The 15,601-nt window shown below is 39.0% G+C and overlaps 2 protein-coding genes across 2 annotated transcripts in view; one reads left to right on the top strand and one right to left on the bottom strand.

Annotated features, from left to right (window-relative positions):
• Positions 1 to 133: 133 nt before the first annotated feature.
• Positions 134 to 3,466, top strand: ABITRAM (actin binding transcription modulator). The gene is made up of 6 exons (XM_085052332.1): positions 134 to 251; positions 328 to 379; positions 2,103 to 2,232; positions 2,913 to 2,989; positions 3,061 to 3,130; positions 3,199 to 3,466. Exons 1-6 carry the CDS (start codon positions 188 to 190, stop codon positions 3,325 to 3,327), a joined length of 522 nt encoding a protein of 173 aa, XP_084908458.1. The 5' UTR covers positions 134 to 187; the 3' UTR covers positions 3,328 to 3,466.
• Positions 3,140 to 15,601, bottom strand: part of CTNNAL1 (catenin alpha like 1) — a 58,471-nt gene continuing 46,009 nt past the window's right edge. The window contains exons 12-19 of the mRNA XM_085052330.1: positions 11,490 to 11,527; positions 8,241 to 8,291; positions 7,993 to 8,147; positions 7,172 to 7,220; positions 6,317 to 6,373; positions 6,098 to 6,217; positions 4,838 to 4,921; positions 3,140 to 4,750 (exon numbers count right to left, since the gene is read on the bottom strand). Of these exons, the coding sequence (XP_084908456.1) occupies positions 4,589 to 4,750; positions 4,838 to 4,921; positions 6,098 to 6,217; positions 6,317 to 6,373; positions 7,172 to 7,220; positions 7,993 to 8,147; positions 8,241 to 8,291; positions 11,490 to 11,527 (716 nt within the window). The 3' untranslated portion in view covers positions 3,140 to 4,588. The remainder of the gene's footprint in view (positions 4,751 to 4,837; positions 4,922 to 6,097; positions 6,218 to 6,316; positions 6,374 to 7,171; positions 7,221 to 7,992; positions 8,148 to 8,240; positions 8,292 to 11,489; positions 11,528 to 15,601) is intronic.

Below are 15,601 nucleotides of genomic sequence, written 5' to 3'. Positions count from 1 at the left end.
CCCGCAGGCGTTTGAGCGTTTTTCTCAGTGATGAGGCTGTTACACCTTTCATTTCCCTTCTCGGGATCACAAGCAAATGAAAGCAGGAGGTGTTTCCGGAGGGTTTCCCGTGGCGGGGCGGGGCTCGGGCCGTGCCGGAGCCGCCCTCAGCCGTCATCGCTCCGCGCCGGGCCGGGCCGTGCCGGGCATGGCTGAGGGGGCGGCGGGGCCGGGCGGCGCCGAGCGCTACTTCACCCGCTGGTACAAGCCAGGTACCGCCGGGGCTGAACCGGGCCGGGCCGGGGCGGGGCGGCGGGGCCCTGACTGCTCTTTGTGCCTTCCTTGCAGACGTGAAGGGGCGGCCGTGCGAGGACTTCTGCGTGCTGCAGCACTCCAACAGGCGAGTGGCCTGCGGGGTTGGGGTCCGCCAGTGCCCGCCGGAATTGTCGGGCTGCTCTCAGCCAGCGCGCTGCCGCAGCCCCGCGCCTGCCCTGCGGCCGGAGGAGCAGCGGTGGCTGCAGCCGCGGCACGGACAGGGCTGGGCACAGCACCAGGCCAGCCTGCCTTGTCCGGGAAGGTGGGAAGATGGGAGAGTGACAATGAGCCTCCCCATCCTTTAATTACTGCTCTGATGAGAACAGTGAGGCTTGGTCTCTTCCCCCCACAGCCTCCCTTGTCCCCCTACTGCTCAGCAGAGGCGGTCGTGCTTCCCTCGCTCTGGGCACCTTTCCTGCTGGAAGGGCCACATGCTCTGTCCCTGAGGGAGTTAATGGAAAGACTGGATGTAGCTCTCAGTGCCCTGGTCTAGTTGGCACGGTGGTGTTTGGTCATAGTTGGAACAAACATTCAGCTTTTTCTATATACAACTTAATTGCTTGTCCTTGTAATGTTCTAATGGATGGTGAAGGCAAGAGAGGAAAATGTCATGCATTGCTTCTGCTTGGATGTAGTTGGATATTCAGTTATTTGGAGTAAATCAACCCAGTACTTGATTTGGAGTCTCATAACATACCTTACTTCCCGCTGCTGCAGCCTGTTAGGAGTGTTTCTGGGGTGTTTAGTCGCAGAGGAAACTGTCCACACAAAACCTGGCAGTGCTAGTTGAGGCTCGTGTTGAGGGAAGGCAAGGTGGCATTTGTGTTTCCAGTGGGTTACCTGCTCTAAGAATTCAGCGTAAAGGAGGAGTGTGCTTGGCACAGGGCAGAACCACAGGGCTTCTCTGTGGCTGCCTCCTGCAGTTCATCATTCTTTCAAAAGGGAAACCAGAGTACCTTCAAATAACAGGTGTGACAGTAATAGCAAGAAGGGAGGCAGGGGTGAAGGGAGGTAGCTTTGCTGGTAGGACATGCTGGATGCATTCACCAGGATCCAGCTCCCTCTTGTGGGAGCTGTGGAAGATGGAGACAGCATCCACAGCAAGGGATTTGGTTCTGTGCCCTGGTTTTCTCTGCAGTCACTGTTTTTTTAATTCTGGTCCTTGCTCTAGGTTTTATGCTCTCAAACAGAATAGCTTCCACTCTCTTCGTTTACTGGCAAGTTCATGCTTGGGCATTATGCATGATTCTAGGCCAGGCAGGCCTGGTCTCTTCAGCTGGGTTTGTCTCAAACTGTCCAGGTTCATGGCAAGAAATAACCCTCCTTTAGAAAAAGAATGAAATGCAAGCATTTCAAATGAAAAGCCCAGTTCATCGAAGGATTCATCAGCATCAGCTGTTCACCGGAAGGGGCCTTTAGCTGTTGAGAAACACTGCTTTGTATTACATTTTGTGACAAAAGTATTGTGCTTTACTTGTTTGTCTTAATATCAGTACCTACTTCAGCTCTTAGCTGAAATGAACCAACCATTCTCCCATGGGGGAAAACAACAGATAGAACAGCACTGGCTTATCTGAAAGCAGTGGTTCTGTTTCAGTATGAAGTGTAGGGCTTTTGACGATCCAGTCTGGTATCTCAAAATGAAGCATTTTCTGTGGGAGTAGCTTTAGGTCAGAATGCAATTTTCATTTGGTTTGGTACAGCAGGTGTCAAATAAGATAGGCAGAAGAGGTTGTGGAACTTGCTTGGAGCACAAGGAGTGAGGCTGCTTACAACTAAAGTGGAATAATTGTCTTTTTTTCTTTCAGAATCTGTGTCATCACCTTGGCAGAAGCCCACCCTCTTCTTCAAAGTGGGAAAACAATTAAAAACATTAATTACCAAATCAGTGCAAACTGTAGCAGACTTCAGAATAAGGTCTCCGGAAAGTCAAAAAGGGTATGGCTTTTTGATTTGGTTAGTTTCCATTTTAATCTCTCACACTGCTTGAGATCTTTCTATCCTTTCTTGGATAGAAACCCAGCAGGTTACTTTTGTATTTCATTTTAAACGAGCCCCTCTGCAGCTGAAGAATTTAGACTTCCTCAAGAGGTGCCTGTCTGCCTGTCCCAGCCCAGGTCGTGCAGTGCTCCTACAGCACTGGTGGTTTCCAGTGTCACTCAAACCCACTCACTTCTAGTAATTTTTTTAATACTGTACAGAGGGAATGATAAAAATTTGTTTCCAAGAGTATGCCAAGGATTTGGAGACTACTGTTTTTTCAAGCCGATCTAGATAGCAGACAGGCCAGTTCAGTGTGTTTCACAGTGCAGTTTAACTTGCTAACCAAAATCAATTGTGCTGTTCCTCTCCTCTCTCCCCTGATTTTAATCTCATCAAAAAAGTGTACTAGTCTGCAAGAAACTTAATTATTACTAAATCTGTAAGCTTGTAACAAGCTTCTATTTGATTTGTGCACATAACTAAGTTGGCATCTTCTGTAGGGAAGCACAGCTCTGGAACTTGAAATGACTTTTAATCATTCATCCTTCCTTTTTGACATTGCTGATGGTAATACTTCTCCAAGCCTGGGGTAATTAAGACTACATAAATGTGTTTTTTTTTATTTTCCAATGCAGGGAGCTCAGTTTTTAACAGAACTTGCCCCTCTGTGTAGGATATCTTCATCAGATGGAGAAGAATACACCATTTACAGGTAAGGTTTTTCCCATTTCCTTCTTGCCTTGACATACCACACACATCTACTGAATCAAAACACTTTTGCAGTTGCATACGAGGGCGGCTGATTGAAGTGAATGAAAACATTCTTAGTAATCCCACTCTTCTGCAAGAAAAGGTAAGACGCTTTCTTGTTCTTTATTTTCCAGCTTTTATTTCATTGCTAACTTCAGTCTTGCTTTTTAGCCATCGACTGAGGGGTACATTGCAGTGGTTCTACCCAAATTTGAAGAAAGCAAGAGCATAACTCAGGGACTTCTGACACAGAAGGAGTACGAGGAAGTTTTGTTGAAACGCCGCAATTCCACTCCATGAAATGAATTCTACACTTCCCATCTGTATTTGATACTAAATAAGTGACTTTTATTGTACACTGTGAGTTTTGTATATTGAAAAGGCCCAGTGCCAATTTTTTTCAATTGGAACTAAACTGCTTGATTCATAAAAGAATAAACCAGTTGAAATAGTTTGTATATTAAAATTTCTGTAAAAACTTGACATAAAATTTTTGTTTTTCTCTGAATTCTAACACTACGGGTTTTAAACTAAGCTCAGAATGACATGTTGGAGATTATTTATATTCCTCAATCAGCTTTGCTTCTGCTTAATGCAAGCACAGTACATATAGAAAAATCATAGCATTGAGCTATCATGTAATTTAGCTAAACTAATACAATATGGAGCTTGACACAGGTGAATGGCAAATAATGCAACAAAAGCCTATGTACAAAGAGCAGATAAAATTGAAAATACATATTTCACACCGACTTGTATTTTCATGGTATCCTGAAGTCATATAATGCCCTTTGTACAGAATTTTATAATAATCAGTATCTATTTTCTTCAATTTTAAATGGCATAATTTCAAGTCTTCATAATACTTCAGTGGTTCTACAGGCAACTCAAATTCTGCTCAGTAAGTTTTAACAAAAAAGAACGCAACAACTGCCATCTACAAATAGAGAAGGTAAAATAAAAGGGGTTTGAGTCAAGACTATTAATCACCTAGAAATACGATTTTGTAGAGATGAGTCATGTCATCAAGATTAAAATTCAGGGGTGCAGCTATTGGAAGAGGGTTTTTTTTCCCTAGAACTACTTCATTGCAGGTATAACTTGTAACTAAGGTAACAAACATTTCAGTGCTTCAGGCCACAGCCTTTCAGACTATGTTCCTGATTCTGCTTTATCAAACACAGACTGAAATAGGCAAGAGATGAGTTTACAGACTTCAACAGTAGTGTTACATAGAGCGTATGCAGCATGGGGTCTTTACATAAAATGTCTATTAGCAGCATCTTTGGGTTGATACATCCATTAAGACATTCATAAGCATTAATTACAAAATCAGTATCAATAGTGAGCATAGGAAAGGCATTCACAATATAAAAATACAGAACATTTAGACTAGCTGGTGTTTTAATGGCTAAGTAACAGGACATCTATTAGATGTGACAAAAGGTCAACAGTTTCATTTCAAATCAACCTGACTTGACTTTCCACAAATGAAAGCAGTATTGAAACTTCAGCAAGTGTTATTTTCTAATGGGAGTTCCTGCATTTCTCAATGCTGTAATTACTTGCTCTCTAAAAACGTCATGTTTGTTACATGATTTTCTAAAGACTTGATGCCAAATGTGTCCACTCTTCTTTCTGGAGTACGTGCATTTGTACCAGTTCGTATTCTGTCTTCTTTCCATGGTGGAGCAGGCTTAAGATAACCATTTCCTGATTTAGTCTGTGTATATATATAAAAAAGATTATAAACACCAAACCCAACCAAACCCCAAAACTCTAAAATAGTGCAGATAAACTAAGTACTCACCTTTCTCAGTAATTTGCAGCAAAGTGGAAGAAGTTGGCATAACAGAGTCATCACATTCCTTGTTTTCAGAATGCATGCATCAACCTAAACAAGACAATTAATAGTAGAGTAATACCACTCAATACTTGTGTTAGGTAGTTTTTTGCATGAGATGGTGATCTGCTTCGAGCTGGGTTAAGTAATACTTGTTTTTCTGAAATAATCAAATGGGTTTGCTTGTATTTTTTTTAGTTTCTCTGTATAGTACATGTAAAACAAGAGCATCCCTTCTGTTAAGCCATGACCTGAGCTATGATGCAGACACATCCTAAGAGAATGAACTACTAATAGTATAATATTAAACAGTAATAGAAGTCTCTTGGAAAGGAGCTCTTACCATCTATGTATGATTCATCACAATTCTTCATGGTTTTCCTTTTGTTTTATGTCTTGCCAGCATGATTGGAAAGCCATGCATCATCTAAGCCTTACTTTGATGTGAGTTACACCAAAAATTATCTTAAATTTTAACACTCAACAAAGGTCACAAGTCTGAGCCCTCGAATATTAGTTTGAGAACCAATTACTGCTATGTAGTGATACATCACTATATAAACACAGTGCATGGAGTTCCCCTTTAATTTAGAGAGTGTAAAGCAAGCCAAGCAGTAGCCCCAAGTTGCTCATTTTGGTTCTGAGTGGCTTCCATGCTTTAGCCAGTTTCAGACCCTGCTGTAAAATTGAAACATCATCTTTTCCAGAGCCAATTGGAAACAAACATCCCGGCACACAATGGAAATGCTCTTGCTTACATTGATCATACTGCTGGCTTGGGATGCTGATCTCCTCTGACCTTTGCAGATCTACTTCTCGTGTTAACAGTGCTGAAACTTCCATGGCAGCTGTCTATGTAATTATTTAGATCAAATACCAATATTGGAAAAAAAATCTGAGCAGTCCAGTGTAGATTCTACCTACTGAGAAGCAAGTGTGTTTCAGTAGTAGAGTTGGGGGCTTGGAATTTGTTACATTTATGTTAAGCATCAGTAACAATAATAACAGCAATTATTACAGTGGTGGAAATACATATTACCTTCATTAAAAATTTGATCTCTGAGGTACACTTAATTACAGTGTCTGTTTATCCAAATGGAATTCTAGTGGATTACAGTACTACTGCAATCTAGTTCCATATTTTAACTGGAACATAAATTAGTAAATTACTGTATTTCAAAATGAGTCAGAAATTACTTTGAGAAATATATACAATTTTTACCTTACCTTTGTAAATGTAGCAGTTTTACCCTGAGCAGAAGCTTTAGCTGTTGTCTGGAGCTGCTTGCACATAGAGACGAGTTTTTCAGCCTCCAAGAGAAGCAAAGGCTTGTCATCATCGTGTACCTGGTACATGGTTCACGAAGACAAAACAACTCTGTGTTAAGTTAAGGGAGAAGACAGCACAACTAACTTTTAATCAGTATCACCGGTGAGATACATCACCTGATCAGAAAGTGTATGAAGAGCTGAAGCAAGCTTTGTGCCCTCTGTGGCAAAAATCTGAAAGGGGGAGAAAGCATGTAACAACATGAACCACAACAGAAGATGAGGCTTTTCCCCTCCTGTTTCAATAGTGTGTTTTAAGTAAAAAGGTAGCAGGAAATACTTGTAATAATTGTATATGTCTGTAGCAGTTTGCAGTGACTTCTGAAATAACAAGCTTTGCTACACACTGCCACCCTCACAGATAAGCAGAGTTTAAAGGCTTTCTGTTTACATATAGAAAAACCCCCAACTTCCAATTAATTTTTGCATTGTGTCTGCTCACAAATGTTTTGTGGGTACATGACACCTGCCATGTTTTTTTATTGTCCTTTCAAAGGTAACCTGTCTCCTGTTACACACAAGCATGCATCCTGGAAACAGCATCCCACATTCCCTGACTCAGGCCCTTGTCTTCTGTTTGCATTGGGCAAATTTTTACATCTTCTTTCTTTCCCATGAAAATCCTGCTGCTCAGACTAGGATTCAGCACTTGTTAACACTACCAGAGACTGAGTTGAGTGACACAACAAATACTACAAACTGTTCAAGTCCACTGTATTTGCCATAATGCCAGTTTGCTATCCCTCCTCCTAACTGGAATCTATCAATCAGTGTCATGAATCCTGTCTGAAGCTACAACCGGAGCACTGGGAAGTTCACTTTCAGAATATGTACCAGAGTTAGGCTGCTCAAAATCTACAGCTGCCAGTCAATTCATGCTACACTGTGCCTATGTTTAAGGAATCAGACACTGAAGGTCCCATTTGGCTTCACTCCGAGTATCTATGTCCTGTTTTGTTAAAAATACATTACCTCTGCCTGATGAAATAAATCTTGAGTAGTTTTCAGAAGTCCTTCTCCTCTGTGGGAAATAACAAAAGCAGAAGATATCCTATTTATAGACTGCAGATTATTTTGCCTGGTGGTTACAAAAATTATAGTCTCACCACTGAACATTTTGTAGTTCACACCACTGAACTGTAAATACCAGTCTTTTAGAAAATACTAGACATAACAATAACTAACTACAGGAACTGCATTTCAAAATATTACACAAACACCTCAGTAGCTACAGCACTGTTGGGGAATTAACAATGGCTCAGTTCTCACAAGCTGAACAAGAACAGAAATCCACATCTCTGGCATACTGAGTATTACTGGACTAGTAGGTAACGAAAAAAATCTCAACTTTGGTAACAAAACCCCATGCAAACCTAAATTCTTCAAGTAAGAAAGCTGACATTGCACAGGCAAGTTTCAGAACAACACTTTTTGGTACAGCAAGGATCAGTAATTCTCATCTACAGTTACATCTCATCTACAGGTATATACTTGTGCTTTAATTCCCCTAATTTTCAAAGTATTTATGAACATACTACTTAAAATGTTTTCTGTACCCAGGAGGTATTTAAATAGATGCCCTCCAACAAAACGGATTTTTAGCCCTTTAAAAATAAAATTAGGTTTTTTAAAAACACCTTAGAAATTTACAATTTATAAAGCCTAAGGACAAAATCAAGTTCCTTTCTAAATCGGTCCCAACTATTATACTCTGAAAATGAAATTGTGTATTTCTTGTAAACATTGTTAATGTTCTTTTTCCCAACAAAATTTTCTGTGTGCAGTGTAATTACCTGGTAAATAAATACATGGAGTAGGCCATACTTGACATGCCTTGCCCATGTTGCACAATCTCATTCTCCTGATCCTCCCATTTCTCTGTTTCAGAATCCACATCAGATGTTAGCAGATGCAATTCTAATCCAAGTTTTGCAATTTTCGCCTGTTCCTGTAAGTGGCAACCATATTTATGGCACTTAAAAACACATTCTTCACACAATATAAAAATATGAAAGAAGTTTTTTACTAAAATTATTCTTACCTCAGTATCTAGTTTGACTGGCTTTAATGCTTTCAGATTTGCATTATGCTTCTGTTTCAAACAAAAAATAATATTTTAAAATAAAATGAATTGATAATAATTTTACTAACAAATCTTAAAGAAGTAGCTCTATATTCAGAGAAAGACCTTGCAGGAGAGTTCCAGTGGTTCAAACAAACTTGTCAGCAGAAACTGAGAACCTGTTCTGATCTGCCTGTCCTATAATGGCAGGTGCAGATGCCCTGAATTTTCAAGGAAAAGACCTCTTCCACAGTTCTCAGACTCCACTTCCTAATGCAGTAAAGTCTCTTCCCTTGACCCTGTAAATCATCAATAATACTCAGGACTAAACAGTCTTAACCAAGTAGTCCTGCACTGATTTTTCTACCAATGATGACACTGTTATACCAGGGACTTGCTGATTTGGTTAATGGCAAGCTGATGTAGGCTACAACCCATACAAATGCTGGTGTGAGGAGGCAGCCCATTATTCTGTGTCACTTTGTTGAAGTAGCTGAAAAGAAATATTGACACTTTGATCTTTTCATGGGTTTCTTTCTTTTATTTAAGGCATGAACTATCCAAAATATCAGTCTGTCTGCAAGCCAAATACTGGCTCATATTACACAATAATTAGTGGTACTGATGTGAGTGAACTACCTGGTAAGGCAGTGCTTGCCAACTGCATGACACACTTATGCAGTAATACATCATTTATTTCACACTAATTTGCCACTCTTGGCTTTAATTTCATGGGCTGGTGCTGCACTGTGCAAAGACAGCAAAAACACCAGATGTGGGAGAAACCACTGTCAGAACAGATGTTCAGAAACCACTGGACAGCAGAGGAATGGCAAGTACGAAGTTGGTATCGTAACTTGGAGAGGTGTGAGGTGCAGGAGGAGGCTGGATGATCTCAGTGCAGGACTGAGAGCCTTGTCTGAGACTCTCAAAAAAGCTGCTGCTATTCATTAGTGGGAGTACTTGGGCAAATTAGGCTCAGTAATGCCTACAGGGGAAAAAATAAACAAAAAACAACACTATTCATTGTTAATAGCATCAGAAATAAGATCCAGGTGCCATCTCCATCTCTCCCTTCAAGAGTCTGAGCAAAAGTACTAATACTGAAGTTCCCAGTGCAATTTGGTGCTCAGTTTAGCTTTCTGCCATTTCTCTTTTCCCATCCAGAAATGTTTAAATATTCTGAATCTTACGAATGTCTACCCAGATTAGACACTGTAATTCTGCCTATGTATTAGAAATGCTGATCTCATATTGGAAGATTTAGCACAAAGGGTAAGAACTGATACTCCTAATTGTGATTTGACTATACTGCATATTAGAAATGCAATTTAAAAAATGCTTATTTAAAAATGTTTAAGGAAGCATCTTAAAAGAAGAAAGGAAGACAAAATCAAACTAGATTTGCTTTTAAACAAACTTTGATCTAGAAGGTATGGCAAATGTTTAGGCTGCAGCGTGAAGGGTATTCAAGAAAACCAGCACTCTAGCACAGTTTAAGTTTTTCTATCAAAAAATAACTAAAGAAACCTCAGAATGTTTTTGCAGTTTTCTCCACTCTAGTGTTCACTTGCATTATTTGAATAGTACTATTGTTAAAAGTTAGATCAGTAGATAGGTTATTCTGCTTTTAACACATGATTTGACACTTAATGCTATAGAGAAAAAATACACCCTGCATTAAGCACAAACATGAATCATCACTGCTGCTCTGGTCCTCATTGACAGCATGCTCTAGGACGCCACTCATTACCAGCAAACAGCACAGGGCAATTAAACAGATGTAACAAAATATGTAATCTAATTAGATCAGCAGGAACAGCGTGGCCTCTGTGCAGGGACAGCGTGGGCGTTAGCCAGGCACAGGAAATCTATGGTGGCAGTAGGAGGAGGAGAGGATCTGCTGAGAGGAACAGTACTGGGAAGAGAGGCAGTTCCAAAGCTCAGAGCATCAGTTAGGCAAAAAAATTACTCTGTGAAGAAACTCTGGTGTCCTATAGATGCAATCTACATTTCCTGTCTACTTTCAAACTGCATTTGTAGCTCACCACAACAGTAAGTCATCTTGCAAGACTCAAAAGAAGGCAGCAACCTTTCAAACAATAACAAAGCAGAGGTGATGAAATGCTGAGTACAGAGTTCTTACTGAAGTATTTAAAAAAACATGAAACCATAAGCAGGACTCTGACTTCAAACATCTAAGCTCTAAATTACGAAGTCCAGAAGCTGTGTCTTAGTCAAATTGGTAAGGGACAGAAACCCTATCAAAAGTTTCAATATTTAGTTCCATAACTCTGAAATTCATCCCTGCTCATGCAGCCTAACATATTCTATTTAAATCTGCAGATTGGATTTATAAAGCTTTTCTCTTTTCATTAAGGGCCAGAAGTAATATTATGTTTGAAGCTGTAGAATTGCACAACAGAAGACATAGAGATAGAGGATAATTTTAAACTCAAATTCCTCAACAGAACAGGTTAAGGAAAGAAAGCAAGGAGAGAAAGAAAAAAGCTAAGCTTACTGTACCTTTTGAGATCATTCTTTCCCTTTTTCCTACTCATGAAAAGATTCAGTTCATAGCAAGTGAATGAAATGACTGATTACATGACACTAACAGGGTTTAGGAGGTTTCCTAATGGAGACACTTTCAGAAACAGTGTAATATCAATTATAATCAGCTAAGGATATTAAATACCTCACAACTAAAAACTGGGTATTTGGTGTAACTTTTTCTCCACATTAAACACACTTAAGATCAAAGAAGGAAACAAGAACCCATTATCTAAAGAGCCTACAACAGGCTCAATCATGATCCTTTGCTCTAAATATGTTAATTCAGGCTGCAATGGTCTTGGCAATCTCATTTATTTTTTTAGTTTTCAGTATATTGCAGCATATTCCTACTGTTTTAATAGCAACAATACACTTTTTAATTATATAGCATGACAGTAGAGTATGTGGTTAAAAATGCCATATTAATGAACAGGAATTAAAGTTTATGTACTATCACATTGATTAAAGCACATTACATAATTAGTTACCTTAGTCTTCAGTCTGTTTATTATTAATTTAATTAACTGGCAAAGTTGGATATTTATATTGTCAGTTATCCAGTCAGATGCATGTTATCAAGATTTTGCTATGTCCCCATCGAGTTGTGACAGAAAAAGAAGTCAAACAGAGCACAGCAGATACAAAGTAAACAGAACAAACCCAAAAGCAACTTACCCCTGGTCTCGGCAGTGATAGGTAGACACGCTTCTCTCCTATGAAGAACACACAGGTTTATACTAAAATTTGTATGCAGATTTTAACCAGTGGGATCAAATGCCTTACTTCATCCTTCCTTATATTGCACTACGATAAAAGCAAATTACTTACCTTCAGTTCCTCCTCTCTGGATATTGCAAAAGATCCTCTGTCTCATGCTTTCAGAGACAGGCCAAGAGCTGTGTACTGCTCAGATTTTAGCTCCCAGCAACTGGCAATTAAGAAAGCTTCTCTGAACAACTTCCTTCAGTAATTTTTCTAGTCCCCTGCATGTATTTCACAAGGAAGTAAAGCAACTCTCTCTAATGACTCACTAGCTACATGCATTTATTTTGTTGTAAAATACAGAACATAAAATTGTAGCTTCGTGTTTGGCTTTTCTTGGCATGGGTTGGATGGTCTGAAATTTGGAGTAGACGATGCCACTAGCGAGAAATACCTAGGCAGGTTTTCCTAAGTAATGCAAATAAAACCCTCATGTTATACTGTACTATATGTATCCCATGTGTGCTTTATAAAGAAAAAAGTTCTATAGCATTTTACACACTTATTGAATTGTTTCTTTTATCACCAGGAGTCTTCAATATACCAAGTCTGAGCAAAACAAATTAAGAAAGAAAAAATCCTTTTTGAATGTTACCTAAAAGTTGATAAGATGACTTTATTTTCAAGAAGAAACAGAGCCTGGGTTAACAGCCTAAGATTAGAGCTTCAATTACCAGAAGACATAATGGTCTATGATGATTTGCATTCATTACAATAGATTCAGGAGAGGAAAGTCTGCTAAACCAAATTAAAATAAATGAAGACCTTAAGAGCTAGTAAGAAACTGATATTACAAAAAAACCAAACCAAACCTCAAGGGATGTCAGTACAGGTTTACATAGAGATGCTGCATCACAACAAAGGACAAACATCAAACCCCTCGATAATTACTAATTCCTCCTCTTGTATCAGCTCCTAGAGAAATTCTGTTCTCAGTCCTCAGAAGACAGTTCTTTTGTGCATTCAGGAGTTTTTGAAAGCCCAGAAAGATCATAGTATCTGCGTCTAGGCAACTGACTCCTTAAATTTTAGGACACCAACAAGTGTTCTTCAACCCTCTTGAAAAATATGAAAAATATAACCTCCCTTTCTAAGATCACCTCTTCCTTCCTCTACCCAGTTTTGCAAAAGGTGAATGAACTAACAAGGAATAAGCTGCATAACTGTTTGGGTTTTTTTCCCAGAATGCAGTTATTCAGATATTAATTGCCCAAACATGTATCCAAGCAAGATTTCTCCCCAAAGACTGATACAAATGATGAGAAGTCATTTACAACATCCTACACATCAAAATATCAGCTAAAGGGCATGTAAGAAAGCATGTAAGACATACCAAGAACAAAAGCTAACTTGCAATTTTAAAATGCTGCAGCATAAAAGATTTCCTTGGAGCTATATAAAAACGTGTTGTACCTTGTTAAAACCCAGAAGTTCAAACACAAACAACTTTGACGTAACAAATGGAATACAAATTCTTACTGCAATGACAGTACTTGCACACACAAGGTAGGCATTCAGAATTATGGAAACCAAATGGAAGGTGGTGGAAAACAGAAGTAAAGAACAAAAGATTGCCTTTGTTCTTCTAGTAATTCCCATTATTTGGCTTTGCAAGGTTTAATTGCTCACTATATCCAAAAAGAAGAAAGATCTCACTATTTATTCACAAAATAAGCACACAAAAACCACACTTCACCAGACCCACAGATAACCAGACATTTCAAAGAGCTGATTAACTCAGGTCAGAGACAATCCTACTTAATCAGAATATACTTAATTCCATCACTGTAACCACAGAACTTTTATTTGATCCCATTAACAGAATATACATATATAATTTTTTAGGTATTTAATTTCCTTAGTTTGTGTGTCAGATCTTTGCTATTACATCAAGAAGCTTTTATCATCACAATATGATCTTATTCTTATTTGACTCTGCCTTTGTTTTTCCTAATGAGTTTTCTTTAACATGTTTTCCCTTTTTAATTTTTTTCACTTGAATTTAATTTTCATTATTTCATTCTCTTTGTCTTCCAATTTTCTGCTTTCTACTAGTTCCAATCATGTTTTTCCCTCCATAATGCCTCTATTTCAACTTTTAAGTTCTGCTTTTGATGTCACTTCTTCTCTGAGAGTATGGCAGCATGCCTGCTTCACTCTTCTTTCTACACTTTGAGCTTCTTAATTCTGAAATTCTGATGTGTATCACCTATTCATCAATTACAGCCCTTCAAAAACCTCATGGTCTTTCAACTCACAAATCAAGTGGGCAAAACAAAAGAGGAAGGCAGAAAAGTATGTTATCTGCAGAAACCATTCTCTCACTTCTGACCCAAGTTACAAGAGAGCAAATCAGAGGATTATTTGCATTCTTTTCCAGCATGTTAAAGCCAAAACATTAGGGAAAAAAAAAGAGACTGGCTGACATCCAGCAGCTTGGATTGATGAGAGGTACTTTTGTCAGGTGGTCCATCTCAAAGTGCAAGAGCCTCAGCGTTAAGCATCAAATGGAAACAAACCAAACGATCCCTCTGTGGGCAGAACCAAACTTCCCACACCTGGCAGGTGCCACCCTCTGGGGGAGCTTGTCACTCTCCTCAGCCCAATGTTGGACACACCAACATTGTGGAGAATGGGCCTCCTCACCACTGGATTAAAAAGTGATTTAGGATTCAGCAAAAGAAGGACAACTCTACCTTGCTGTACAGTTCTGCACAGCACAGAAACATTTCCAAAATACACAAGGGCTGCTGGGCTGTGGTGAGCTCACCAACCTCCCCCACCCTGCTGTGTCTGTGCATCCTGCTCCCCAAGACAAGCCCCTTGCAATATGGGCATGTTCTGGAACAATTTCATTAAAATTAAGTAAAATATTGCTTCACTTTCAAGTTAAATCCAGCTTTACCCAGGTGAGTTTTAAACCTCAGCATGAGAAATACCTCATTTGCCGTTATGAAAAAAACCACAGGATAAAGAGCTATGCAATTGCTCATAAAAACAAAGAAATTAGTATAAACAATGTGAATCTAGTGTAATCCGAAAAATGCTTTTTTATTTGATGTGTCCAGCACATTTAGTCACCATTCAATTCTTGCATCTTAAGGTGTATTCTGAACTCTCTAACAAAGGCAAACATTTAAATTGGTAGTACAAAAATACAAGTTTTTAAACTGAGGAGAAAAAAAAATATACCTCTTACTGTAATTCTATCTCTTGTTACATACAGTCACAATTTTACTAGGAATAAAGCACTTGATACATTTTAGTCTGTAAAATAAAGACACTTTTACCAACTTCAACATTAAGACAAGCATCATGAATTACGAGAAGAATGAAGTCTTATCAAATATTGTGAAACTTCATTGTGTTTGGAGACAAAAATTTTGTGAATGCCACTCCTATAATCTCTTAGCAAATATATGTATTAGTTTCATTTATTTACTGGGTCACCAATTGTGTTTTCTCAGACAAGAAAAATGTTGAAACTTCAGAGTATTTTCTGGTAGCAAAAAAGGTCGGGGTATTTGGATGAGATTTTTCTACTCTTTTTTTTTTTTTTTAATTACAAGACTCACTCTGAAGTCCAGCAAGAGACAACAAGCAAACAAAACCAGATTAGCCCACAACATAGAGGAAAACTTTGTAGAAGAGTGGATATAAGAAACTAAATTACTTCTAAGGAGATAATTGGTGGATACTATGAAACAATCCAGATTCAGAGAAAAGTCTCTTACTAGGCTGGGCCATGGGACAAGGAAAATGGAGATTTCTTAACATCGTTTTGGCAATACAAGACCTAATGCACCCAAGGCCACAGAGAACACAAGCTATGCTCAGTATCTTACCAGTGGTGGTATCACAACACTTTATGCTGAAAGAAAGACTGAGGAAATGAGAGGCACTAACAAGAACACACTTGTGTGGTTATGCCAAACAAGAAGTCTTCACTGCATGACACGTGACAGCCTCCAACCTGCCCAGCAACACCTACCCAATTCTCCTTTCCCTCCTTCAAGCATGGACAT

This window comes from Lichenostomus cassidix, chromosome 2 (genome assembly GCF_008360975.1).
Source record: "Lichenostomus cassidix isolate B80296 chromosome 2, HeHo_3.0, whole genome shotgun sequence".
In the NCBI taxonomy this organism is placed as follows: Eukaryota; Metazoa; Chordata; class Aves; order Passeriformes; family Meliphagidae; genus Lichenostomus; species Lichenostomus cassidix.
The sequence above is the reverse complement of the archived record's forward strand: the minus strand, read 5'-3'. Positions and strand labels throughout refer to the sequence as shown.

Bases quoted from the DNA above. Each gene is read 5' to 3' on its own strand.
- ABITRAM (XM_085052332.1), top strand. From the start codon at position 188: ATGGCTGAGGGGGCGGCGGGGCCGGGCGGCGCCGAGCGCTACTTCACC. The intron at 2,990-3,060 runs GTAAGGTTTTTC...ACACTTTTGCAG, and splicing joins GAAGAATACACCATTTACAG to TTGCATACGAGGGCGGCTGA. The intron at 3,131-3,198 runs GTAAGACGCTTT...CTTGCTTTTTAG, and splicing joins CCACTCTTCTGCAAGAAAAG to CCATCGACTGAGGGGTACAT.